At 50.8% G+C, this 25,972-nt stretch overlaps 2 protein-coding genes across 3 annotated transcripts; one reads left to right on the top strand and one right to left on the bottom strand.

Moving 5' to 3' along the window:
* Positions 1-431: 431 nt before the first annotated feature.
* Polr2h (polymerase (RNA) II (DNA directed) polypeptide H) lies at positions 432-9,127 on the bottom strand. Of its 2 annotated transcripts, XM_013033023.1 has the most exons (5): positions 8,687-9,111; positions 6,645-6,728; positions 6,463-6,556; positions 4,058-4,141; positions 432-813 (listed from the first exon to the last, which is right to left on the bottom strand). In XM_013033023.1, the coding sequence occupies exons 1-5, from the start codon at positions 8,757-8,759 to the stop codon at positions 696-698; spliced, it is 453 nt and encodes a 150-aa protein (XP_012888477.1). In that variant the 5' UTR covers positions 8,760-9,111; the 3' UTR covers positions 432-695. The 2 variants fall into 2 exon arrangements, with proteins under 2 accessions (XP_012888477.1, XP_012888478.1); XM_013033024.1 differs by lacking the exon at positions 4,058-4,141 and having other exon boundaries at positions 8,687-9,127.
* A 1,596-nt stretch (positions 9,128-10,723) lies between these two features.
* Positions 10,724-25,972, top strand: Clcn2 (chloride channel, voltage-sensitive 2). Its single transcript, XM_013033077.1, has 24 exons — positions 10,724-10,888; positions 13,116-13,272; positions 13,426-13,557; positions 13,909-14,037; positions 14,118-14,251; positions 14,344-14,421; positions 14,501-14,579; positions 14,731-14,856; positions 14,947-15,031; positions 15,127-15,228; positions 16,085-16,169; positions 16,299-16,454; positions 17,197-17,266; positions 17,530-17,640; positions 17,913-18,126; positions 18,410-18,543; positions 18,729-18,901; positions 18,997-19,096; positions 19,302-19,375; positions 19,840-19,899; positions 20,033-20,071; positions 20,227-20,331; positions 25,231-25,317; positions 25,439-25,972. The coding sequence occupies exons 1-24, from the start codon at positions 10,817-10,819 to the stop codon at positions 25,631-25,633; spliced, it is 2,697 nt and encodes an 898-aa protein (XP_012888531.1). The 5' UTR covers positions 10,724-10,816; the 3' UTR covers positions 25,634-25,972.

Here is a 25,972-nt window from a genome sequence, read left to right as displayed (position 1 = left end):
AAAAATCTCCCCCCAAAAATTAGATTTTAAAGAAAATGAAATTTCCTTAAAGGGAGAAGGAAAACTGGGCATAGTGATGCAGGACTATAACCCCAGCACTAGGAGGCAGAGGATCTTCAGTTTAAAGTCAGCCTGTGTTGGGCTGGGAAGGTGGCTCAGTGGTAGAGTGCCTGCCTTGCACGCATGAGGCCCTGGGTTCGATTCCTCAGTACCACATAAGCAGAGACGTGGAGCTGTGCCTTAAGTGGTAGAGCACTAGCCTTGAGCTGAAGAGCTGAGGGACAGCGCCCAGGCCCAGAGTTCAGGCCCCATGACTGACCAAAAAAAATGAAAAAAAATAAAATCAGCCTGTGCTACACAGTAAAACTGAAACAATGGAAACAGTGTCTCAAAAATAAAAATAAGAACAAACAACAAAAACCTACCAAGGGTGGGAAAGGAATCTGAAAAAGTAAAGTTTAATTTTTTTAAAAATCCTATACATAAAAAACAACTTCTGGTTCATTTTAAGCTCTCCCATAGGGTCTTTCACAGTCAAGTGTCAGTTTCCCATTGAATCCAGACTACCTAAAGTTTCACCCAAGGTGGACATGAGTCAAACTCTCCTTAACAGGTGAACAACAGCAACTTTTCTTCAGACTTGAATGGTGTCCATGACATGGCTGATGAGTAGTGTGGCTGGCTTCCCAGGACATTCAGAAGGCCAATTTCTTCATCAGCAGATAAACTCTGGAATCCACCTCAAATCCATGCAGATTGTTGGCATCCCCCTGTAGCCTCATGAGTAGGCCCCCATAGGACACATAGGCAGAGCTGAAACAGAAGGTCCCCATCCTGAGTATGAGCTCTGGAGCAGCTGCTACCAAGCTCTCCATCCCAGCATGTGGTAGACAAGAGGCACCCCTTAGTATTCTGTCATTAGAAACCAAAAATTCAAAGCTGATGCAAAGCAGTGTATTTTGCTTTGTTTTATTGTTTTTGTGCCAGTCCTAGGACTTGAATTCAGGGCCGGGGCACTGTCCCTGAGGTTTGTTGCTGTTGTTTTGGCTCAAAGCTGGTGTTCTACAACTTTCTTGAGCCAAAGCTTAACTTCTGGCTTTTTTTTTTCTAACCAGAACTTTATGGAGTTTCTTGCCCAGGCTGTCTTCTGCAACCCTCAGATCTCAGCTGCCTGAGTAGCTAGGATTAATGTGAGCCACCGGTGCCTGACAAAGCAGTGTATTTTTTATCAGCAAAGATAAAAAAGGGAAGGGGTGACATTATCTTAAAAGAAATGTATTCTTTTTTTTTTTTGGAGTGGGGGGGATCCAGTCGTGGGGCCTGAGCGCTGTCCCTCAGCTCTTCAGCTCAAGGCTAGCGCTCTACCACTTGAGCCACAGCGCCACTTGCGGCTTTTTTCTTTTTTGCTTATGTGGTGCAGAGGAATCAAACCCAGGGCCTCAGGCATGCAAGGCAAGGGCTCTACCACTGAACCAACTTCCCAGCCCAAGAAATGTATTCTTTACCTGACTTATTTAACTGTAATGCTTGTGTACATCACCTTTATAATAACAATTTAAAAAATTTAAGGAGAAAAATATCTATGTGCCCCAAATTAGAGAAATAGGCAAGTAAATTAAGGCATAGTCACTAGAATGTTAAACAGCTATTAAACATTTAGGAAACATTTTCATCTAACATAGAAAAGAGATTAGAAAGCTTTATCATGAAGAACATTATCTCAAATTCTTACAATTCTCAACATTAATGACAGGAAAGTAAAAGAAGTTCTGTTGGAGGATAGGTACTAAAAGAAGGGGGAGAGCTAGCAAAGAAGATGAATAAAGATGAATATGATCCAAGGCATTTATTTTTTTCATGCATGAAAACTGAACAATAAAGCCTGCTGAAATTGTTCTAAGGGTGAAGGGGAGAAAGAAAAGTGATAAGGGGGGAGGGGAGGAGTAAAGTTGACTGGATACAATGTATACACATATGTCACAGTGAAACTCACCTCTCACATCTAATGTATGCTAATAAAACTTAGTAACATCCAGATGCTAGAGGCTCATGCTTATAATCCTAGCTACTCAGGAGGTTGAGATCTGAGGATTCAGATTAGTAACCTGCCCAGGCAGACAAATCTTGAGAGATACTTGCTTCCAACTAAACGGCAAAAAGCTGGAAGTGGAGGTGGTGTGACTCAAGTAGCAGAGCGCCATTCTTAAGCAAAAAAACTACAGAAGGCCCTGGCTCAGTTCAAGCCCTAGTACTGGCACAAGAACATCTCAAAAAAATTAAAGGGGCTGGGAATGTGGCTTAGTGGTTGAGTGCTAGCCTAGCATTCATGAAGCCCTGGGTTCGACTCCTCAGTACCACAGAAAAGGCCAGAAGTGGCATTGTAGCTCAAATGGTAGAGTGCTAGCCTTGAGCAAAAGAAGCTGAGGGACAGTGTCCAGGCCCTGAGTTCAAGGCCCCGAATGGCAAAAAAATAAAATAAAATAAAATGTACACATTAAAAAAAAAAACCATAGGTTGGGCACTGGTGGCTCACACCTGTAATCCTAGCTACTCAGGAGGCTGAGATTTGAGGATCACAGCTCAAAGCCAGCCCAGGCAGCAAAGTCTGTGAGACTCTTATCTCCAATAATCCACCAGAAAATCAGAAGTGGCACTGTGGCTCAAGTGGTAGAGGGACAGTAAAAACTGAGGGACAGTACCCAGGCCCAGAGTTCAAGCCTCAAAACACAACAAAACAAACAGCAACAACAAAACCCCATAGAATATTAAAAAATGTTTATGCAAAAGGTTTCCTCTTAGTGAGGCTGTGGTTCAAGTGGTAGAGCTTTTGCCTTGAGCTGAAGAGCTGAGGGACAGCGCCCAGGCCCAGAGTTCAATCCCCACCACTGACAAAAAAAAAAAAAGTTTCCTCTTCCTCTGGATATACATGTATAGGTAACACATCACATTATTACTCTGCTTACAATTTTCTTTCTTTCTTTTTTTGGTCAGTCGTGGGGCTTGAACTCTGGGCCTGAGCGCTGTCCCTCAGCTCTTCAGCTCAAGGTGAGCACTCTACCACTTGAGCTACAGTGCCACTTCCAGTTTTCTGGTGATTTATTGGAGATAAGAGTCTCACAGAGTTTCCTTCCCGGGCTGGCTTTGAACCATGATCCTCAGATCTCAGCCTCCTAAGTAGCTAGGATTACAGGCGTGAGCCACTGGCACCCAGCTACAATTTTCTTATAAACATATCTTATTTTAATTCAATTTGTAAATGAAAAAAGTAGGCAGACAAACTAAAGAACTAAGGATTGGGTTAGAGTAGTAGAACACACTCATATACACAAAAATGACAAAAGCCTAACAGTTTAGTCACTTAATGCTGCCAGTAATTCCACTCTCCTTTGAATTTCATAAAGCAAGATTACCAATTTCTCATCTGGATCACTAACTATTGGCAATGAGTTCTCAATATTGCAGGATGGAGACTATTCGCAGATTTCTTTCTCTATTTTGTTAGTCATGTGGCTTGAACCTAGAGCTTGAGCACTGTCCCTGAGCTTGAGCTTTTTCACTCAAGGCTAGCACTCTACCACTTTGAGCTACAATGTCACTTCCAGTTTCCTGATGGTTAATTGGAGATAACAGTCTCACTGACTTTCCTGCGGACGGGCTTCAAACTGCAATCCTCAGGTCTCAGTTTCCTGAGTAGCTAAGATTACAGGCGTGAGCCACCAGCACCTGGCTCTCCCAGATTTCTTTCTCTCTAGGTCTGAGGTGATTGAGAAAGACCAGCACAGGAGTCAAAAGCATGGTCCAAATTCTCAGAACAGGAAGTGTGAAAAGGTAGGAAGTTGGCTGGGAAGGTGGCACAGTGGTGGAGTGTATGCCTTGCATGCATGAGGCCCTGGGTTCGATTCCTCAGCACCACATAAGCAGAAAAGGCTGGAAGTGGCACTGTGGCTCAAGTGGTAGGGTGCTAGCCTTGAGCTGAAGAGCTGAGGGACAGCATCCAGGCCCAGAGTTCAGGCCAACTGATAAAAAATAATAATTCTCACCAGAATACAGAACTTACAGGCGTGTCGCTGCTTCAGTAGAAGTTTCATCTCCCTCAATCCTGTACACTTTCCCATACATGACATATTCAAACTGGTCAGCCCTGTGAAACAAGTGTGGCAAAGTTATTTCTCCATGATAATTACCTATATATGAGGTCCTTTTAAAATGGCAGCTGATGGGGCTGGGAAGGTGGCTCAGTGGTAGAGCGCTTGCCTTGCATGCATGAGTCCCTGGGTTCAATTCTTCAGCACCACAAAAACAGAAAAAGCTGGAAGTGGGGCTGACGCTCAAGTGGTAGAGTGCTAGCCTTGAGCTGAAGAGCTGAGCAACAGTGCCCAGGCCCAGAGTTCAAGCCCCATGACCAACCAAAAAAAAAAAAAAAAATGGCAGCTGGTTACTAAATGCCAGCATTATAACCAAACACCTTAGAAACATGAAGTCATTTAGTTTTCACAGCAATTCTGTGAGCTAGGCATGATCTGCTCTACTCTCCTGATGAGGAAATGGAGGCTGAGGAAACTGAGGTTACAGGTACTCAGCAAATAAGCAGAGCTGAGAATTGTACTCAGTAGGCTCCAAAGCTTTTCCATCACAAGACACAAGGCCTATATAGCCAAGGTCACTCAATAGTCATTTCTTTAGCCTTTAAAAAGCTGCATCGCACTGGGCACCAGTGGCTCATGCCTGTAATCCTAACTACTCATGAGGCTGAGATCTGAGGATCACGGTTCAAAGCCAGCCCAGGCAGAAAAGGCCCTATGAGACTTTTATCTCTAATTAATAACTAAAAAACTGGAAGTGACACTATGGCTGAAAGTGGTAGAGTGCTAGCCTTGAGCAAAAGAGCTCAGGGACAACACCCAGGCCCTGAGTTCAAGTCCCACAACCAACAAAGAAAAAGCCACATCTCAAACACACAATCAACCATTTCTTCAATATATAATAAGCCCGTTTGTTGTTCAAATTCCTTTTTGTAACTAAGATATTTATTAGCAAACAGAACAATAAAACCTGTTGAAATTGTTTTGGGAAGGAGGGAGAGTGGAGGGACTAAGATTGATAAGAATATATTGTAGGGGGCTGGGAAGGTGGCTCAATGGTAGAGTGCTTGCCTTGTATGCATGAGGCCCTGGGTTCGATTCCTCAGTACCACATAAGCAGAAAAAGCCAGAAGTGGCCCTGTGGCTCAAGTGGTAGAGCTGTAGCCTTGAGTTAAAGAACTGAGGGACAGCACCTAGGCCCAGAGTTCAGGCCCCACGACCAAAAACAAACAAAAAAAAGAATATATTGTAAACATGTGGAAATCTTCAATGAAATCCTTTGTATAATGTCAAATTTTTAAAAAGATCTCTATTAGAGAAAGAGATCTTTCATGTGATTGTTTCTAACATATTTATAAGATTATGTCTTTGTTGCCTTGTATGTCCCTCCCCCATGGTACAACCCCTGCTTTCACTATATATGATGTTGGTATATGTGGAGGAGAAGGGAAAAAACAAATTGTTAAAACAGGGATACAGGAGGACCCATTGCAACAATGAGATGTACAAGTCGTTATGTCGAAAAACGAACTTTACAACTTTGGGGGAGGGAAGGGGGGAGGGGAGGGGAGGGGGGAGGAGGAGGATATGAAGGGATGGGAAGGGGAAACAAAGGAGGAGGCTACAATGCTTGATAAGAAATGTGCTCATTATCTTACCCATGTAATTGTAACCCCTCTGTATAGTATTTTCACAATAAAAATATATTTAAAAAAAAAGAAAAAAAAAACACAATATATCCCCTATCAACCTCATCCCCACCTTTCACTTTTCCTAATCTCCTTCTTAAAAACAATTTTAACAGGTTTCATTGTTCCATAGAACAATGAACAGAAAGTACTTCAACCACATTCTCACTTCCACATTCTCAACAATACTCACACCTCCAACTAAGCCTGTTTTACTTTCCTGTCATTCATTTTTTAATTGTACTAGGGATTTTCACCATGGTGGTTATGAAATTATTTTCGTTTTTTTTTATTATCTTTAGGTAGTTGTACAAAGAATTTTCAGTCCAACATACCAATTTATGTTGGTTATAAAATTCCTTTTTTTTTTTTTTTTGGCACTGGTCCTAGGGCTTGAACCTCAGCCTGGGCATTGTGCTTTACTTCTGGGGTTTTGCTGGTTAATTGGCTATAATAAGGTTAATTGGCTAATCTCAGGGATTTTCTACTCAGGCTGGCTTGGAACTTTGACCTTCAGACCTCAGCCTCTTGATTAGCTATAATTACAGGCGTGAAATATCTGTGCCCAAAGGCTGTAAAATTCTTAAGTGTGCCAACTTTCTTCCCGTTACTCAGGTTCTGTTGATCATCATTTATTCCAGGAATAAAATAAGTCAATCTATAACAGTTATCTACTTAGCCCCTTCTCTCACCTGGAAGGTCTGTCATCTGTGGGGTTATATTCACCATCATCCAGGGTACCATCTTCATATAAGGTACTAGCTATGACCAATCTGAACTTGTCACCTGAAAAAAGAATATCTGAGAGTGAAGAATAGCTGAAACAAGAGACCCAAAAATTTATTATCTGTGATCATCTGTGTTCAATACTTACCCAAGTCTACAGGGTAAATCTGAATGTTTACATCCAAGATGAGGTCCATCTTGAAAGACTCACTCTCACAATGTAGTCGAGATACTGGGGAAAAGTTAAAAAAAAAACGAGGCAGAGGTTAGAGGCTCACACCTATAATCCTAATCCTAGCTACTCAGGAGGCTGAGGTCTGAGACTCAAGGTTCAAAGTCACCAAGTAAATAAATCCAATGGGCTCTTATCTCCAATTAACCAGCAAAATGCAGGAATCGTAGAGGCATGACTCAAGTGGTAGAGTGCCAGCTGTAAGTGAATAGAGACCTTGCATCCACATACCAGCTCCAGCAAAACAAAACAAAACAGAAAAAATCCCAGTTGGGGATTAAATGCTACAGAACATTCAATCTACCCCCATGTATATCCATGGGATCTGTTTTGCTTTCACAGGAGCACAGGATCAGGGGCTGGGAAGGTGGCTCAGTGGTAGAGTTCTTGTCTCACATGTATAAGACCCTAGGTTAGATTCCTCAGCACCACAGAAGCAGAAAAAGCCAAAAGTGGCGCCGTGGCTCAAGTGGTAGAGGGCTAGCCTTGGGCTGAAGAGCTAAGGGACAGTGCCCTGGCTCTGAGTTCAGGCCCCATGGCCGACAAAAAAGAAAAAGAAAGAAAGAAAAAGGAACACAGGCTCAATCAAAACAAGAAATGCAAAGAAAATATGGCAAGTGATCAGGATCTCCAAGAATTGAAGCTCTGGGAGCAAATAACATCTAGGTTCTAGCCCTGTATGAATGATTTAGAACCTAACTCTGGGCACCTCATTCATCCATCCAATGGTTTCTTTTTTCCTGTGTGAGACACTATGCAGAGGGAATTATCAGGATATATAAAAACTGATATCTGGGCTGGATGATATAGCTCATGCCTGTAATCCTACCTACTCAGGAGACTAAGACCCAGAGGACCATAATTCAAAGCTACTAGCCTGGTCAGCAAAGTTATCTCCAATTAACCACTACATCCAGCCTGGAGGCGTGGCTCAAGTGGTTGAGCAAGCAAGTTGAGCAAGTGGGAGGATCTGAGTTTGAACCCAGACACCAGCCCCTCACTCAAAAGAAAGAAACTTGTGGACCGGGAAGGTGACTCAGTGGTAGAGTGCTTGCCTTGAATGCATGAGGCCCTGGGTTCGATTCCTTAGCACCACATAAGCAGAAAAAGCCGGAAGTGGCCTGTGGCTCAAGTGGTAGAGCACTAGCCTTGATCTAAAGAGCTGAGGGACAGCTCCTAGATCCCACACTGGCCCCCCAAAAAAGTAACTCATTTCTTTACTGAAAATCATCTCAGTCTCTAGGCAAAGAAAGCCAAGGAGAAACAATTACTCATCAAAGGCAATATAGAGGTGTGAGTCAAGCTGTTAGCTTTAACTTAGAGAACTTCACAAAATGCTAGGATTCCAAGAGCAACACAAGGATGTTACATTTGGAAGCCAGTGGCTAACACTGGTAATCTTACCTACTCAAAAGGCTAAGATTTCCAGGGTTAGAAGTCAGCCTGGGCAGAAAACTCTGAGCTTCCACCTCCAAAATAACCAGCAAAAAGTCAGGCTGGAGGCGTGGCTCAAGCAGTAGAGCAAGCCCAAGGACCCGAATATTAACCCTAATACGGTTAATAACACTTACAACAACAAGAACAATAATATAGCCTAGGAGGTCAGATAACTTGCTGTGCAGCTTTGGGCAGGTTATTTCATCAGGAAGGAGGTACCACCACCTACCGCACTCACTCCTAGAAGAACAGGGCACAGTGTGTGGCATGCGCACGGCCCGGCGCGTGATACAAAGCAGGCAGCGACAATAAAGATGCCCAGGAGTTTGCCAGCATGCTGGGTAAGGGCCGCCCGCGTGAAGGCAGGGAGCGCTGTTTCAGTCTTCCCAGCCTTGAGATGTTTCCCGAACCTGCTGGCTGCGGCAGGCCAAGAGCCGAGCGCGGGCAGGCAGGAACCCAGCAGCGAGCCCGCAAGCTCGCCTCTCCCCGAATGCGCCCCGCGCCAGGCACCTCTAACTTACCACGGTCAAACTTTTTACCCTCGGGGTCAATGTCTTTCACATCAAAAATATCCTCAAACAGGATGCCCGCCATCGTGAGGGAGCCACAAGAGCAGCAGAAGAGATAAGCCCGCCGACACACCTAGGGGTCCGAGCACCTCATCGCGTGGAGCACAAGAAGACGAGGGGGGAAAAAAAGTGAATTCAAGACAGCGTCTAGGAGGGAGGATGGCGCGTGCGCACGGACTGGCCGTGACGCAGCCACTTCCGCCGCCTCCCTCTCAGGGCGTCTTAACTTCCGCTCCCAAAGGCTGCTTCGGATTGGCTAAGAGACGGAGGGTGGGTCTCAGATCCAGGTGACTCCGCCCAGGGCGGGGACGCGGTAGGCTCCACCTCCGCCGCCGGCGGCCGCGCGGCGCGGGTTGTGGCTCTCTGCCGGGGCTCCACGGCGCCCTCTTCAGAGCCCGGGTTCTGAAGAGTGGAATGCGTAGGGGCCTAACCCAGGCAAGGACCTTGATCCTTGGCCCACAAAAGCCCAGCCCTACCCTGCTGGTCCGCGTGCCCTCCGGGCACAGTCCGCTCCGGGGACGGGTGAAGCAGAACCCCGCCTCCAGAGAGCTGGCGGCGCAGGACGCCAGCTGGCATCGCGCCTCCCCCCGCTCCCCAGCGCGGGCCCGGCCCAGCCCCGTCCGGCCCGGCTCTGCAGGTCGTTACCCGAGCCGGGTCCGTCGGGCTTGGGAATTTGCCATGATGTCACCTCGAAGAAGAGGAAAAGGAAAGGCTGCACTGTCTCCGCCCCTGGTGCTGGACCCTTCCCACCACGGCGCTCTTCCCCGGGGCCCAGTGGTCTTCCCCCACACTGCACCTTCAGCCTGGCACTGAGCTCCGCACACCGCGCTCCCCCTCGGCATCGCTCCCCTCCACTTGGTACTGTCCTCTCCTTCTGGACACTGATCTACGTGTACCTTGATCCTGACATTGTCCTCCCTGTCGGGGAGCAGAGGGCAGGCCTTCGCTCATCCCGGCTCCTCTCTCTTACGGCACCCTTTCTGGGCACTGCCTCTCCCAAGTGCGCCTTCGTTCCTGCACTGCGTCTTCCTACACGCGCTGTCCATTTCCTGGACACTTGACTGCTCTGTGTCCCGTGGTACTCCCTGTGGTCACCCCATCCTGTTTTATCCTTCCAAGGACCCTGATAGAGAACGCGGAGCCCCAGCAGGCCGTTTTCCCAAAGCGGCGAGACGTCAGCAGCTACTCGGGTTTCTCCTTGGGCCCTGCCAGGGAAATGCGACCTCTGCTCCCCCCCCCACCCCACCCCACACCCGCCTCCCTGGAGTGGCCTCCCCAGCACCAAGCGCTCCCTTCCCTCGGGCCTCACCTCTTCCCCGCCCCTCCCATCGCCACCCCTTGCACACCCGGGCAGGTCGACCAACTCCAGGTGCACCTCCCTGGGGGAACCTGGAGGAAAGGGTGGGGATGTGGAAGACCGCCCACAGTCCCTCTCTGAGTCGCCCCCAGCCTAGCTCCGCATTCCCGGGCCGATAGCGGAGCCTCCTGCCCGCTCCCCGAGGGCCGCCTGAGCCTCTCGTTCCTCAAGGGATGCCGAGAAGGGGCAGCTCCTGACAGGTTGGGCCAGAACAGCTTGATTGAGACAGTTCTGCAGCCCCAAGCGAATACCACCCAGTCCCGGCATCTCCTGGCTCTCCCCGCCCCGCGCGGGGAGCCTGGGGCTGGGCCCGGCCCATCCACGTGCCAGCCAGACCCGCCCTCCCCGGGACCCGGGTGCCTACGCCTCTGCCCCCCGGCCTCCACGGCCAGTGGGCACGGGCTCGCGCGTTCCAAGCGCCCCCTGCAGCTTCTCCCGAGCCCGGAAGGCGGCCCCAATGCGGACCCTGGCGAGGCTGGGCCGGCCCCTCCGCGCGGGCCGGCAGGCGGAGCGGCGCAGAGGGTCCCGCCCTCGGCCCGCCCGCCGAGGAGGGGACGCGAGCGGGAGGCTGCGCCTGCAGCGCCCGCCCGGGACCCGCGGCACTCTGCGCTCGGCCGTCCCGGCTACGGGGACCGGACGGGTGCCGGTGCGGGCTCTGCGGGCCGGGAGCCGAATCCGAGGCAGAACCCCGGCGACCGAGAGCGGCGAGAAGGCAGTGTGCGGAGATGGCGGCCGCGGCGGCCACGGCGGCGGGGGAAGGGATGGAGCCTCGGGCGCTGCAGTACGAGCAGACCCTGGTAAGGGAAGCCGGTCTGAGCCCCCAAAGGGTGCGCTCGGGCACCGCTGCTCCAGGTGCCCCGGAAAGCGAGAGGATCGAGGGTTACCCTAGCCCTCCCTCGGCCTTCTGAACTGGGGAAACTGAGGCTTGGAAGTCTGAGAGGCTGCAGGGCCAAAGGGTTGGAAAGCTGCTTGCTGGTTTCTAGCACAGCCTGGGGGTCTGAGGAGGACAATGACACCAAGTGCTTGTCCCAGGTGTCCTTCCTTGGCTGCCCCCAACACACGTTTTCTTCCCAGCACCTCACTACCCCCATTCACACCCGTGAACTTTCTTCACACTCCAGTCTCCACCATTCAAGACATTCCGTGTCCCTGCCTTGTCCACAGCTCTGGGGTAGGCATAGGAGTCAAGAGTGGGTAGTCAGACAGATGATCAGATCCAAACCCACCCCCAACCCCTTATCTTTGGGGGCTTAAAATCGAGCATTGGCAAGAACTCCCCAGTTGATCCTTTGAGGGGAAAGGTGACCTACCACCGTGGGGGACCGAAGCTTTAAGGAGGATGGGTGAAGCAGGACTGGGTGTGGGAATTGGGACCTTTGTTCATGCTGGGTCTGGGCAGGCAGCTCCACCTGCCTTAGGGGTGTCCCTTGACCCCATTAGAAGCAGGGGTCCTATGCTCAGAGCTGACTCAGAGCCATTACTGTTACTTAGTATTTAAGAATCCATTTGGCCCTTCTTAATGTGTGGGGTGGGGGACACAAGCAAAGGGAATGGGTCCTGTGGCTCCTTTTTATCAGCTTGGTCTGGAATTTGCCCAGGAAGGTGGCAGGGAGGAACCACTCCAGGAGAGGGCCTGGGTTGTAACTGAGGGAGGGAGGTGCCCAATTACCAGAGAGAGTGACTCTCTGAAACTGGATGACTGGTAGAGGTAGTAGATGTGAGAGTAGAGCCAAGGGTAGAGGGGCAAGCCCTTGGAATCATGGGGGGGGATAGCTGTCAGACTGCAGAGGCCTAGAAGAGGGGCATTGTCCACTGGAGGAAGCCAGGCCACCTGTGTTCCGAAATGGTGTCTCTCCACCAGCAATATCTCCATCGCCTTCCCTGTGTCTCTATCTCTGGAATGAGCTTTCAGGGTCAAGCTCTCTTCTGGCAAAGCACTCTGCTCCAGCCTCTCCCTCTTACCCCTTTGTCTCTCCCTCACCCCTCCCACTTACTGTGTCTCTTTACTCCCTACTCTCTTCCTTCTCCCGGCGCCACCATTCATCTCCCTCCTATGTTTTGCTTTCTCTTACCTCTTTTCTCTGTTGCCCTCCCTCCTCTCTCTAGTTCCTTTCCCCTCTGCCTCTCCCATTCTCACTATCTGTCACCCTCTCTGTGTTTCTCTATCTTTCCCTCCCCCCCCCACACACACCCTAGGCCCAACAGGAGCCCTTTGTGTCCTGAAGCTCTGCGGGTGGCAGCCGGAATCTACTCCTCCCCACCCCCCAACACATGCCCAGCTTGGCAGGTCTAGCCATAGCTTTGCGACTCTCCCATCCCATCACCCCACCATCCCCAGTCCCAGCCTTGCCATCAGCAGCCTGTGCTGCCCCTGGGCCTGGGGCAGTATAGCTAAAGCCACTACCACATACTCTCCACTCATGCAGAGAGGCTTTCCACTCCCAGCTGGGCTGGCAGGCCAGTGGAGGGGGGGGGGGAGGTTAAGGGTGGAGAATGGGGACAAGGGGATTAGGGTGGGTAGGAGGAGTGCAGCTGAGTTGGTCACAGGCCAGAGGCCCAGCAGGAACGTGATAAGGATTGGGGCCCCGCCTGCTCCTAGGCCCATCTTGGCTGCCCTCAGCTCTACCAGGCTCTTATTGTTGCCCATATGCCCTTGACCATCCCTCATTCTCTGACCTTTCCTCCTCCCACCTTCTGACTGTGCCTTAGGTTTTTCCATCCTCTGGGGCTTTACCTCCCACTTCTCCTCAGGGCCCCTCTCCCTCGCCTGGGAGAAGACTGATTATTCCACCACCCCCAGCTGTGGCCCTGTACCTTGGCTGTCTCCATCCCTCTGACCAGGACAGCCCCCACAGTCTGCAATGTGCATTGTTCCCACACTCTCAGGCAGAGTGGGAACTGTGGGTTCAACAGGGGGTTTACAGAGTGGAAGCTGGGAGAAGGGGATGCCCAGGCCCCAGGAGGCCTCTCTGTGTTCCCACTGAATCCTGCACACTGATGCCAACATCCTCCCCCTTGCTCCAGATGTATGGCCGGTATACTCAAGAACTCGGGGCCTTTGCCAAAGAAGAAGCTGCTCGAATTCGCCTGGGAGGACCTGAGCCCTGGAAAGGGCCCACTTCTACTCGGACTCCCCCAGAGCTCCTGGAATATGGACAGAGCCGATGTGCTCCGTGCCGCAGTGAGACTTGAATTGGGGCAGAGGACTTGGCTGTGCTGTGCTGAGTGGGGCACAGACCCTTAGAGCTGCTGATGGGGGAGGGGGAGAGTCAGAGAAAGGGATAGGAGAATTTTGGTGCCACCCTCCCCATGGCTCTTCCCTTTCCTGCCCTAGTCTGTTCCGTACGCTGCCACAAGTTCTTAGTGTCCAGGGTTGGTGAAGACTGGATCTTCCTGGTCCTGCTGGGACTCCTTATGGCTTTGGTCAGCTGGGCCATGGACTATGCCATTGCTGTCTGTCTACAGGGTGAGGGAGCCAGGGCTGGTGTGGGGGAGGGGAGGCCTGGGATGGGGGCCTAGTCTGCTTCCTCCATACCACAGTTATTGGGGTGTCTTGGTTGCTTGGCTGCTGAGCACTTTCCCTAGCCAGGCGTAATCAATTGCTACTCCCATGGATCACCACTTCTTGCCTCTCCTGTCCAGCTGCCCCTTTTACTTATGGTGGGCTTCGTCCCAGGGAATGCCCTTTAGGGCCCTTATCTTGCCATCTGCGTCCAGGCTCCGTGCCTGGAGAGAGCTTGTCTTGTCAATGTGTCCTGGGGGCCAGGCAGGGAGTGGGTGTGGATTGGGGGTCCAGCAGCATGTTCTCTTCCCACAGCTCAGCAGTGGATGTCCCGGGGCTTGAACACCAGCATCTTACTCCAATACCTGGCCTGGGTCACCTACCCAGTTGTGCTTATCACTTTCTCAGCCGGATTCACACAGATCCTGGCCCCTCAGGCTGTTGGTATGATAGGGGAGGAAGGCAGGGGTCGAACCTCATAAACAGTACATCGAATGACTGTCCTGGGCATGTACCTCCTGCAGGATCGGGCATCCCTGAGATGAAGACCATCCTTCGGGGAGTGGTGCTAAAAGAATACCTCACCCTCAAGACCTTTGTTGCTAAGGTCATTGGGCTGACCTGTGCCCTGGGCAGTGGGATGCCCCTGGGCAAAGAGGTAACTCAAAGAGTCCCTTGAAGTGGAGGAAGAGGCCAGGCTACAGTCGGGGCAGGCCACATCCCCACTTACCATGCATCCTCACCCCCCAGGGCCCTTTTGTGCATATTGCAAGCATGTGTGCTGCTCTGCTCAGCAAGTTCCTCTCCCTCTTTGGGGGTATCTATGAGGTAAGGGAACGGGGGGGGGAGGGGAAAAGGGTGGGTTGCTGAGTTCAGGCTGATGTCTCCCTGCCCCCACTCTTGGCAGAATGAATCTCGGAACACAGAGATGCTGGCGGCTGCCTGTGCTGTGGGAGTGGGCTGCTGCTTTGCCGCACCTATCGGAGGTAGGCAGGGCTCTGTGGTCAGTGCCACTCCCGACCCGCCCTTGGCCTCTCCTCCCTCCTCTTGCTGTTCTCTGGGTCTGAGTTCTTTGGCCAGGTCCAGGCCCACACCCAGGTCCAGGCCTCCAGCCCAGCTCTCCCTTGCTCCTTGTAGGCGTGCTATTCAGCATAGAGGTCACCTCTACCTTTTTCGCTGTGCGCAACTACTGGCGGGGCTTCTTTGCAGCCACCTTCAGTGCCTTCATCTTCCGGGTCTTAGCAGTCTGGAACAGGGATGAAGGTAGGGACACCTGTAGGATGGGGGGGGCAGAGGTGGTTCAGCTGGGGGACCCATGGGCTAGACCTGCCTCCCCTCTATTCTTCCCTTCAGAGACCATTACTGCTCTCTTCAAAACTCGGTTCAGGCTGGACTTCCCCTTCGACCTGCAGGAACTGCCAGCGTTTGCTGTCATTGGGTGAGGAGCTGAGGGGTGGGTGACAGATGGAAAAGACGTTTCCTTGAGAAGACTCCCCCCCTCAATACCCTGATATTTCCCCCCCCGCTCTCCAGTATTGCTAGTGGCTTTGGAGGAGCCCTCTTTGTCTACCTGAACCGGAAGATTGTCCAGGTGATGCGGAAGCAGAAGACCATCAACCGCTTCCTCATGAGGAAGTGAGTTAGCCGGACACACTGGGCTGTGCGAGGGCTTCACAGGGTGGGGGTCAGTGAGGGGCCAGACAGCAGGCCAGGCACTTCACTGAGAAATCAGCCAGTGGTGGCTTTGGGCTGCCTGTACATTATGATGTACACGTGAATTACCTGAAGATGGACACTTGAGATTTTAGTCAATAACAGAGGGCATTTTGTGATGAAAGAATGCAGCTTTCTCCAACTTGAACCAGATAGCAGTACTTCCCTGAAGAGTATTTGAGCCTAGGTTTACCCTGTGGTCTGTGAGATAGATGTACTTTTTTTAATCCTTGGAAACATAGTTCTCTCACTTGTGACCTAAGGGTTGTGAGCGGAAAAACCCAAGATGTGACTTCTGTTGGGACTGAAATCCTGAAAGGGGGGTAGGAGTCAACTGCTGTGACCCCAGATGCCTCCACACTGATCCTCACTCTAAGTGACACTCTGAGTGACACAGAGACACACAGAGAGGTGGAAATACCTCTACCCCTCACACAACCTGCTCTTCAGCAAGGGCTCTTTGAGGAAAGATGTGGAGTCAGTTTAGAAAGGACTGCTGCTGCTACCTACTATGGAGTCAGGAGAGACAGAAAGACCTTTAGGTCAGATCACACACATGTACACACACACACTTATATCTCCCCATTCCCCATCTACCATTGTCTTTGGCACTGCCATGCCATAAGTAGCAAAAGGGAATTTCGCCTGGGACTGTGTGCTTCATGTAAAAGCCCAGGCTCTGCTCTGGCCTCGGCCCTGAGCTTTGTGCCTACAGGTGCCTCAACCCTCCATACAAGGGAGCCACCCATGTCTGATACTGTGAAATGTACACCTCTAGGCGCCTGCTCTTCCCAGCACTGGTGACCCTGCTCATCTCCACTCTGACCTTTCCCCCTGGCTTTGGACAGTTCATGGCTGGACAGGTAACCTTAGGCAGAACAAAAACGTGTTTTTTCCCAAAGCCAACTGCCCCAGCATGGCCATGAATTCTTGTGGGCCCCTTCCCAACATTCTTTCTGAGCCCTGGCCTGATATACACCTGTTTGCTTTAGCTGTCACAGAAAGAGACACTGGTCACCCTGTTTGACAACCGGACATGGGTCCGCCAGGGCCTGGTGGAGGATCTAGAACTTCCCAGCACCTCACAGGCCTGGAGCCCACCGCGCGCCAATGTCTTCCTCACTCTGGTCATCTTTATTCTCATGAAGGTAGACCTTCTTATACATTCATTCCAATATTGATGGCATCTGCCTAGGCCATTAGGTAGGGGTTCTGTTTGAAGGACTTGCCATGTATCAACTCCTGTGAGCCTCACAGCAAAGCTTCAAGAGAGGCATTTTTCCCTGTCTTAAAGGTAGGGAGTCAAAGCACGAGGTTAATTGGCCTCAAATCACACATCTAGGTGGTGTGAGAGGATTTAAGCCCAGGCTATCTGGTTCTAGAGTCCTGCTCCTTCCCTTTACCTCTTGGGATTAGGGGATATGAGGGAAGACTGTATCTGTCAATGCCAAGTGTGGTGGCATCTGCCTGTAATCTCAGTGCTCAGGAAGCAGAGGAAGGAGGATTGTGAATTTGAGGCCAGTCTTGACTAGGACTATATAGCAAGACCCTGTCTCAACACACACACACACACACACACACACACACACACACACACACACACACCCAGCCAGGTGCTGGTGGCTCACACCTGTATATAATCCTAGCTATTCAGGAGACTGAGGTCTGAGGATGGAGGCTCAAAGCCAGCCTGGGCAGGAAAGTCCATGGTACATGATAACTTGTTTCTCCAATTAATCACCTAAAACCTGGGAGTACAGCTGTGGTTTAAGGTGGTAGAGTACTAGCCTTGAGCAAAAAAATCTCAGGGACAGTGTCCAGGCCCTGCGTTCAAGCCCCATGACCAGCAAAAAAAAAAAAAAAAAAATTAAGACGAAGTTGTAACTGCAGTTCTGGATGTCTGCACTGGCTACCACCATCCCAGTGCCCTGTGGGGCCTTCATGCCTGTCTTTGTCATTGGTGAGTCTGGGGCTTCTCTGGGGCGACCTGTCCACCCAGCCTGCACCCTCCCCACCCTCTGGCCATCCTTTGGCTGTCCCCTCTATGCCCAGGAGTGGGTTTTGGTCCAGCCCTAGCCCAAACCCCCACCCTTGCAGGGCTGACCCCTGCACTGAGTGACCCCCTGGCCCCTCCCCTCCCCTACCCTCTGACCCTCTCTCTTCCTAGTGCCCCCTGCCCTCCCCCTCCACTACCTCTTTCTCTTCCCACCCCCCTCCCTGAAGGAGCAGCATTTGGACGCCTGGTGGGTGAAAGCATGGCTGCCTGGTTCCCAGATGGCATTCACACAGACAGTAGCACCTACCGAATTGTGCCTGGAGGCTATGCAGTGGTTGGTGAGTGCCTGGGTCTGTCTATTGGTTTGTTTTGCAGGTCTTGCTCATGCTCGGCAAGTACCTACCCCTTCGACAATGACCCTAGTCTGCCCCTGCTTTCGAAACCTCCTGACCTAATCAGAGTCTAGGACTCTGGTGCCCCCTGCTGGCAGATGCAGACGCCCCATACAAAGCACTACACAGGACAGTGTGGGGTGGGGGTGGGGGGCTACCTGGGGAAAGGAAGGTCTTCTAAAGGCTGGGCCCTGAAGACTGAGTGTGGCTGTTCCCAGGGGCTGCTGCGCTGGCAGGAGCAGTGACACACACAGTGTCCACGGCCGTGATCGTGTTCGAGCTCACAGGCCAGATCGCCCACATTCTACCTGTCATGATTGCTGTCATCCTGGCCAATGCCGTTGCCCAGAGCCTGCAGCCCTCCCTCTACGACAGCATCATCAGGATCAAAAAGCTGCCCTACCTGCCTGAGCTGGGCTGGGGCCGCCACCAGTATGGAGGGATGGGTGCCAAGGGGGTATGGGAGTGAGGGGCAAAAGGCCTCCCAGGACCCCTCAAAACCACTTGGATCCAATAAGGCTGGGAGACTGGCCACCTTGCGCCCTCCCTCTTCTGAGAATCCCTCATCCTGGGAGCACAGTAGCTGGCCCTCACTGATGGGAAAGAAGGGTGGAGAGCACCATTAATCCCTGTCCTACTGGGGCCCTGGGTTCTTCCTCAGCGGTGCTCTGGGTGATTTTCCCCATGCCAACCTCAAACTCTACTCTACCCCCAGGCAGTACCGGGTGCGAGTGGAGGACATCATGGTTCGGGACGTTCCCCATGTGGCCCTCAGCTGCACCTTCCGGGACCTGCGGGTAGCACTGCACAGGACCAAGGGCCGTATGTTGGCCTTAGTGGAGTCCCCTGGTAAGGCCAGGAGGCATCCCAGGGGCACTGCCCAGCAAAGGACAGGCAGCTCAGGACCAGACTACTTGGTCCAAAAGGGGTGACACTTGTCAAGCTGGGGTCCCCCTATGGTGTGTGGGTATGAGAGCACATGGGTGAGGGAGGGCCTCACCCCTACTCCTGAGTCCTCTACTTGCTCTGTCCAGAGTCCATGATCCTGCTTGGTTCCATCGAGCGCTCACAGGTAGTGGCATTACTGGGGGCCCAGCTGAGCCCAGCTCGGCGGCGGCAGTACATGCAGGAACGGCGGAAGGTCCAGACATCCCCGCCCTCTGACCAGGAGAGTCCTCCCAGCCCTGAGTCCTCTGTCCGCTTTCAGGTGAGGGAAAATAGCTCCACAGCCACACACACCTGTCACTAATTATTAAAGGGTGTCTCTGGGCCACAGCCTCCTCAGCTCCTCCCTGCCCCCAGGTGAACACAGAGGACTCCCGTGGGGAGATACACAAACCCCTGAAGCCTGCTCTCAAGAGGGGGCCCAGCAACACCTCAAACCACAAGGAAAGTCCCACAGGTGAGCCACTCCCTCAGACACAGCCAGAGCCAGGCCACCACAGTCCCTTGGCCCCTTCCCAATGCCTTTTGCTAGAGATCATCCCAGCTGGAAAACCCTGCCCAGGTGGGAAAACTGGGATGCCTCCTCCCACCTCTTGCCTTCTCCTTGGTCCTAGTCCCAAACTTGATGTGGCTCTTCCTGGGCCTTTTGTTTGGGAACACAGGCAATGGGGAGTCTACAGGCATTGCCCTCAGAAGCCTCTTCTGTGGCAGTCCACCTCCGGAGGCCGCTTCCGAGGTGAGTGGTTGGAAGGACTCCTCCTGATTACCTTTTTTTTTTGGGGGGGGGAGGGTGATATAGTATTGGTGCTTGAACTCAGGGCTTTCTACTCACTTGTTCATGGTTGTTGCTCTACCATTTGAGCCACACCTCCAGCCTGGCATTTTGCTGATTAGAGTTGGACTCTCTCAGACCTTTTCTGCCCAGGCTGTCTTCGAACCATGATTGTCAGATCTCAATCTCCAGAGTAGCTAGGAGTACAGGTGTGAGCCATCTATACCCAGCTCCAGCTTGCTTTTTCTACTAGTTCCCTGTTTGATTCAAGAGACCCTTTCTATTAATCCCGTGGTGCCTCCCCATTCTCAGCTTTCCTAGATGTCTGTTCTGGCCTTGCATGTTTCCTTTCCCCGTGGACTCCACCACTTCTTTTGCCTCTCATCTCCCTTTAACCTAAACTCCTCTCTGCCTTGGCTCTGACAAAGCTGGAGAAATCTGAATCCTGTGACAAGCGCAAGCTGAAGCGGGTCCGAATCTCCCTGGCGGTACGTGTCCCCTCTCTCCTTGCAGTCAGGAACAGTGGGTAGGGAAGGCCCCATCTAAATGGGGGAAACCTCTTAGAGCTAGTTCGCCTTATTTCTTCCTTCTTCCCTTCCTCCCTCCCTCCCTCCCTCCTAGAGTGACTCTGGCCTGGAAGGAGAGATGAGCCCTGAGGAGGTAGGTGCCACTGGACTCTGGACCCTGTTTCTTCCTAGGTGTGGTCAGTCACCATCTTGGTGATGGGAGGAACCACAGGGTGAGGGAAAGGAACAGGCCAACTTTCAGGGAAGTGAGGGTCACTTCCTCCCTGACTCTTAGTCTCTTCCCCTCAGATTCTGGAGTGGGAAGAACAGCAGCTAGATGAACCTGTCAATTTCAGTGACTGCAAGATTGATCCCGCCCCCTTCCAGCTGGTAGAACGGACCTCTTTGCACAAGGTACCTGCACCTCCACCCCCACCCCACACACGTTTGGACTCAGGCCAGTGGGCAAGGAATGGGGAGAGCGTAGGCTCTGTCTGTACAGAGATGTTTTTCAGACACATTGCTTTAGACAACAGGGAGACTGGAAATCAGGGCCCTTAGCCTTGTCCTGCTCCGTGGTGGAGCCACAAATCACATCGTTTTTCCTCCGCTCAGCCTCGCCCCCAGGGAACTGTCGACCAAAGCAACAACAAAGACAGAGATTGAGCTGGGTACAAGCCAAAAGGCCAGGCCACGGTCAGAGCTAGGCAGGAGGCTGCCAGAGCCCCACAAGGCTGATACACCCACGCTGAAAAAAATGGGTGAGAAACAGGCGGGATAAGAAAATCTAACAAACAAGCTAGCAAACAGCCAAGTAGGGGTGGGGAGACTGCAGGGAAGAGATAAACAAAGAAGAGGAACGCCCGGTGGGGGGCTTGGAATGTCAGACCCCAGAAAGTCTGATTTCATGTAGGTCAAAGGAACACTGGTAGGGACTCAGGAAGATAGCTCAGCAGAAGGGCAGAAGGGCCCACAACTGCTGCAGAAGTGCAGCACTAACAGACCGGGATGGGGGAGGCACACATTGGAAGTTGGGGGAGGGGGAGCTCTAGAGAGCACTGCAGGTCAGGTGAAGGCATAAGCTGATGTATGGGATAGCTGCCTTTCGACAGTGTACAAGCCTCCATCGGAGGGAGAGGGGCTGGGCAATGAGTAAATACTCCCAGGGCCTGTAGCCTTAGTAGCTTAGACACAAGTTTTACCAAAGAGCCAGAATAATGCACACAAGCAGAGGGTGAGGCAGGAAGGACAGAGGACAAGATAGAAACAAAAAACAAAGGATAATAAAGGAACTTGTAGCCTTTAGATAAAGACTTCAGATCAAAGTGAGTGGGGAAAAGGAGATGGGCCTGAGGACAATATGTTTGCTTTTCTCTAAAGCCTTTCTTTCTAAGATCTCTTAACGATTTTTCCACAGTGGTCAATCTTATCTTAGTCCTCAGACAGCCATACTGGTGATGCTCACGATACTGACTTTTTTCTGTGTGTGTGCTTATAATGTTCCAAAGCTCTTCATGTGTAATTTAATTATTACAACCACATAGGAAAATAGATATTATGATACCCCAATTTTTATAGAAGATTCAGAGCGATCAGGCAAGTTGCCCAAAGTCACACAGCTAGTAACAGAACTGGGCCTGGAATGGAAGATAGTCTGAATCAACACACAATGGGCAGCTGAGTGCCAGTAGCTCACCTGTGAGCTATTCAGGAAGTTGAGATCTAGAGAATTGCAGTCCAAAGTCAGCCAAATCAGAAAAGTCCACAAGACTCCATATCCATATCAGAAACCCAGGCTGGCCGGAGGTGTGGCTCAAGTGGTAGTGTGCCAGTGGAGCAAGCAAAGCCCTGAGTTAAAAAAAAAAAAGCCAGTGGCCTAAACCATTTTACTACCTAGGGAAACTGAGGCATGCAATGAGGAGGTCATTTGCCTGAGTCAGTTTAGCAGTCAAACCCCGATCTCCTGGCCCTGCTCCCAGGATTCTTTCAGAAGGCCATGTTGTCCCTTTCCCTGTCAGTTCACTGTTCCCAGGCTCAAGAAATTTGGGCCTTCCAGTAGGCTCCCTGGTGTCTAATTAAATTAAAATGAAAAAGAACAAAGTAAGCATTTGTTACAAACTTAAAAATCAAAGGAAGGAGAAGAAGCCTTTGAGGGACTGACTTATACAAGTACAGAGAACTAGAATGATAAGAACATAAAAGGTTAGAATTTAAAATGTTGTTACAAGCCTGAGAAACCAGTAAGTGGTAGCCCAACTCAGTTCAGAGGGGAGCTTTGGAGAGGAGGGAGAGTACACGGAGACCATTTAGAAACTGTGCAGCCATTGGCCACCGTGCCAGCTAGCTACCTCATTTATTAAAGGTGAAGAGCGTCAGTTGGGGGGCCAGACTTGTCCAGCCAGTGACCTCACTGGGTAACCTCATCAATACCTTAGCTGCTTGCTTTCAGCTTCACCTCCTTATCTATAGTTGTGATCATGCCTCATTGAAGAGCTCGGACGTGTGAAGGATTTATAACAGTGCCTGACTCATAGCAAATATTCAATGTTAGGAACTACCACTCCACTTAGACTGAAATGAACAGTGGAGGGCGTATAACAAGGGAAGGATGGAAGTGTGGGAAAAGATAGGTATTTTAAGGAAAAAATGAGAAATTATGTAAGACTGGAAGCTGTGGTTCAGGGCAGAATTTAAGACTGGAAAGCCAGCCTGGGGTTGGCTTTGGGAAGATTTCAGGGGCTATCCTAAGGAGCCTAGGCGTTCCTCAAGTTTGAGGAAGTCCACAGGATGGCAGAGTCTACCTGGAGAGAAGGGAAGCAGAAAGTAGGAGAACCATTGTTGATTTTGTTTTTTTTGACATTGTAGCCCAGTCCTGGGGAACACATTAGGGGAAGCTGTAGGGGACAATGCCTAGATACACAACTAGTGGATTGGTAAACTGGCAAAGTGCCACAGACAAGTGGGGTGGAAACCTGCAATGCACCTGCCAGAGTTCACTGATTAAGATTGTAGAGAAAAGGCTGGGCACCGATGGCCTGTAATCCCAGCTTCTCAGGAAGCTAAAATCTAAGGATCATGGTGTGAAGCCATCTGGGACAGGAAAGTCCATGAGGCTCTTATCTCCAATTAGACACCAAAAAACCAGAAGTGGAGCTATGGCTCAAGTAGTAGAGCACTAGCCTTGAGCACAAGGGCTCAAGGACAGCACCCAGCCCCTGAGACCTAGGACTGGCACCCAAAAAAAAAAAAAAAAAAAAGATTGCAGAGGAAAAAAATCCAAGGAAATTATTTTTTAATAGGCTTTTTGAGAGAAGATGAGAGGAATAATTTGACCATAAAAAGACATGGCTAGGGCTGGGAATGTGGCTTAGTGGTAGAATACATGAAGCCCTGGGTTTGATTCCTCAGTACCACATAAACAGAAAACGCTGGAAATGGCACTGAGGCTTAAGTGATAGAGCGCTAGCCTTGAGCAAAAGCAGCTCAGGGACAGTGTTCAGGCCCTGAGTTCAAGCCCCAGGAGTACCAAAAAAAAAAAGGTGGGGGGGAAGTAATAAATCACGTTTTTACAACCCTTACAATAAAGATTTCCTTCTAGAACAGACAAGGAAATGAAGGCTAACTATAGTATGTAGATATGATTCTAACTAATGGATAACTATGGGAATTAAAGGAACACAGAAGAACCTAAGTTCAAAACATAACTTCTTGTCTGGGTACTGGTGGATCATACCTGTAATCCTAATTACTTGAGGGACTGAGAAATTGGGATGATTATGGTTTTAGACCAGCCCATTCAAAAAAATTTGCAAGCTGGGCACCAGTGGCTCATACTTATAATCCTAGCTACTCAGGAGGATGAGATCTGAGGATCACAGTTCAAAGCCAGCCTGGGCAGGAAAGTTTGTGAGAGAGACTCTTATCTCCAATTAACCACCAGAAAACTAGAAGTGGCGCTGTGGCTCCAGTGGTAGAGTGTTTGCCTTGAGTTGAAGAGCTGAATGACAGCACCCAGGCCCAGAGTTCAAGCCCCACCACCACCACCACCACAACAAAAGTTTGCAATACTCATTTATTTTGTTGTTGTTGTTGTTGTGGATCTTGAACTCTGGGCCTGAGCCTATCAGCTCTTGAGCCAAATGAGCCACAATGCCGCTTCCAGTTTTCTGTAAGACTCATTCTTAACTGAGATCTGGGTTCCGTGGTCCATGTCTGTTATCCTAACTATGAGACATAAATCATGGCCCAGACAGGGAGACCCCATCTCAAAAAACCACCAGTGCAACAAAGGGCTATAGATACGGTTCAGTGATAGAGTGCCTATCTAGCAAACGCAAGGCCCCTGAGTTCAAACTGCGTTTTGACTCTTCCCTTCTACATTTTGACTCTTTTCATAAGTGCAGTCATGCCTTAGATGGAGAAAGTTAGAACATTCTGGAATTCCCTTCCTATTTAATTTCAGAGTATAAGAAAAAGTTTCAAGTTCTAAGACAATTTAAATGAGTTCAAGAGCCAAAGACCTGAGCTGTTTACATATAGAATGCTTGTGCCCAATGGCTCTTGTTCTTACCTTGGGTCCTCTTATCTGCCAAAGCCTACAGGCTTCTAATTCTGCAGCCTCGTACCCTCCCCACAGCTAGCTGATTCATCCTTTACATGAGGAGGGCTGCTTACAAGCACTCGGAATGCTGAGATAAATGATAGGCCAAAATTCCAGGAACTGCTGAGTCAGGAGACACATTTTGAAGCCATCTGGCCCAGGAAAATCCACTCCTTACCAGGGGGCCTGACCATGTCTAGACCTTTAGTGGTCACATTTGATTATTTGAGAGGGGCCCAGGGAAAGGAAAATAGGGGAGTGGGGAGGCCCCACTACAGCAGCAGAAGGATTTTAGCTTACAGGTTTCTGAAGCCTAGGGACACAGTAGCGTTCCCACGCTAAATTTCCCTTCGGCTATTCTGTCCCCTCCCACCACATCTGTAGAACCCCTCCACCACACCTCATTGAGCCCTTTTGGCCTGTGATTCTTTTTTTTTTTTTTTGGTCCGGTTGTGGGGCCTTAACTCTGGGCCTGGGCGCTGTCCCTCAGCTCTTCAGCTCAAGGCTAGCGCTCTACCACTTGAGCCACAGCGCCACTTCCGGCTTTTTTCTTTTTGCTTATGTGGTGCTGAGGAATCGAACCCAGAGCCTCAGGCATGCAAGGCAAGCGCTCTACCACTGAGCCACCTTCCCAGCCCTGGCCTGTGATTCTGAGACACCCCAGCCCTCCTCCCGGAACTTCCAAGCCCAGTGCATTTTCTCTCCACCCGCAGACTCACACCATCTTCTCACTGCTGGGTGTGGACCACGCTTATGTCACCAGCATTGGCAGACTCATTGGAATCGTCACCCTAAAGGAGGTAAGGTGACAAGACCACCAGAGCTACTTCCAAAAGGGCATGGAGTCTTCTGCATGGCTCTCCTGGGGAGCAGTCTGAGCAGGGAGCTCCGAGTCCAGGCATCTCCCTCTCACTTTTCCAGCTCCGGAAGGCTATTGAGGGCTCTGTCACGGCCCAGGGTGTGAAAGTCCGGCCACCTCTTGCCAGCTTCCGAGACAGTGCCACCAGCAGCAGTGACACAGAGACCACTGAGGTGCATGCACTCTGGGGACCCCGCTCTCGCCACGGCCTTCCCCGAGAAGGCAGCCCTTCGGACAGCGATGACAAGTGCCAGTGAGCCCCTTGATGAATAGCCTAGCAAAACAGTGGCCGTATTCCTTCTGCCTTGTAGGAGGCAGCGGCAGCCAGAGCCTGGAAGCCCAGGTGCCAACTGCTCCCCTGCCATCCTACCTACAATCTTGACTCAGCACCCACTGCAGCAGGAAGCTCAGTACTGTCCCGGAAGGGTGGGTTGGTGTCATGTGACCCTTGTTTCCCTTTTGCTGGGGAAAGGGGCAGAACTAAGATGGGTTTATACTGGAACCTACAATGACCAGATGTATATAGAGATTTACAAAGATTTTTATATTAATTTAATAAAACAAATTCTTAAATAGAACAAAATAAACACCTAATG

This window comes from Dipodomys ordii, unplaced genomic scaffold, assembly GCF_000151885.1.
Source record: "Dipodomys ordii isolate 6190 unplaced genomic scaffold, Dord_2.0 Scaffold162, whole genome shotgun sequence".
Classification (NCBI taxonomy): Eukaryota; Metazoa; Chordata; class Mammalia; order Rodentia; family Heteromyidae; genus Dipodomys; species Dipodomys ordii.
This window is presented reverse-complemented; position numbering and strand designations above follow the sequence as displayed.

Excerpts from the sequence above, each read along its gene's own strand:
- Clcn2 (XM_013033077.1), top strand. The coding sequence starts at position 10,817 with ATGGCGGCCGCGGCGGCCACGGCGGCGGGGGAAGGGATGGAGCCTCGG. Across the intron at positions 16,170-16,298 it reads GACAGTTCATGGCTGGACAG|CTGTCACAGAAAGAGACACT; the intron begins GTAACCTTAGGC and ends TGTTTGCTTTAG. Across the intron at positions 18,127-18,409 it reads CTGGGCTGGGGCCGCCACCA|GCAGTACCGGGTGCGAGTGG; the intron begins GTATGGAGGGAT and ends CTCTACCCCCAG.
- Polr2h (XM_013033023.1), bottom strand. The coding sequence starts at position 8,759 with ATGGCGGGCATCCTGTTTGAGGATATTTTTGATGTGAAAGACATTGAC. Across the intron at positions 6,729-8,686 it reads GGGTAAAAAGTTTGACCGTG|TATCTCGACTACATTGTGAG; the intron begins GTAAGTTAGAGG and ends ACTTTTCCCCAG. Across the intron at positions 4,142-6,462 it reads ACAGATGACAGACCTTCCAG|GGCTGACCAGTTTGAATATG; the intron begins GTGAGAGAAGGG and ends CTTGTTTCACAG.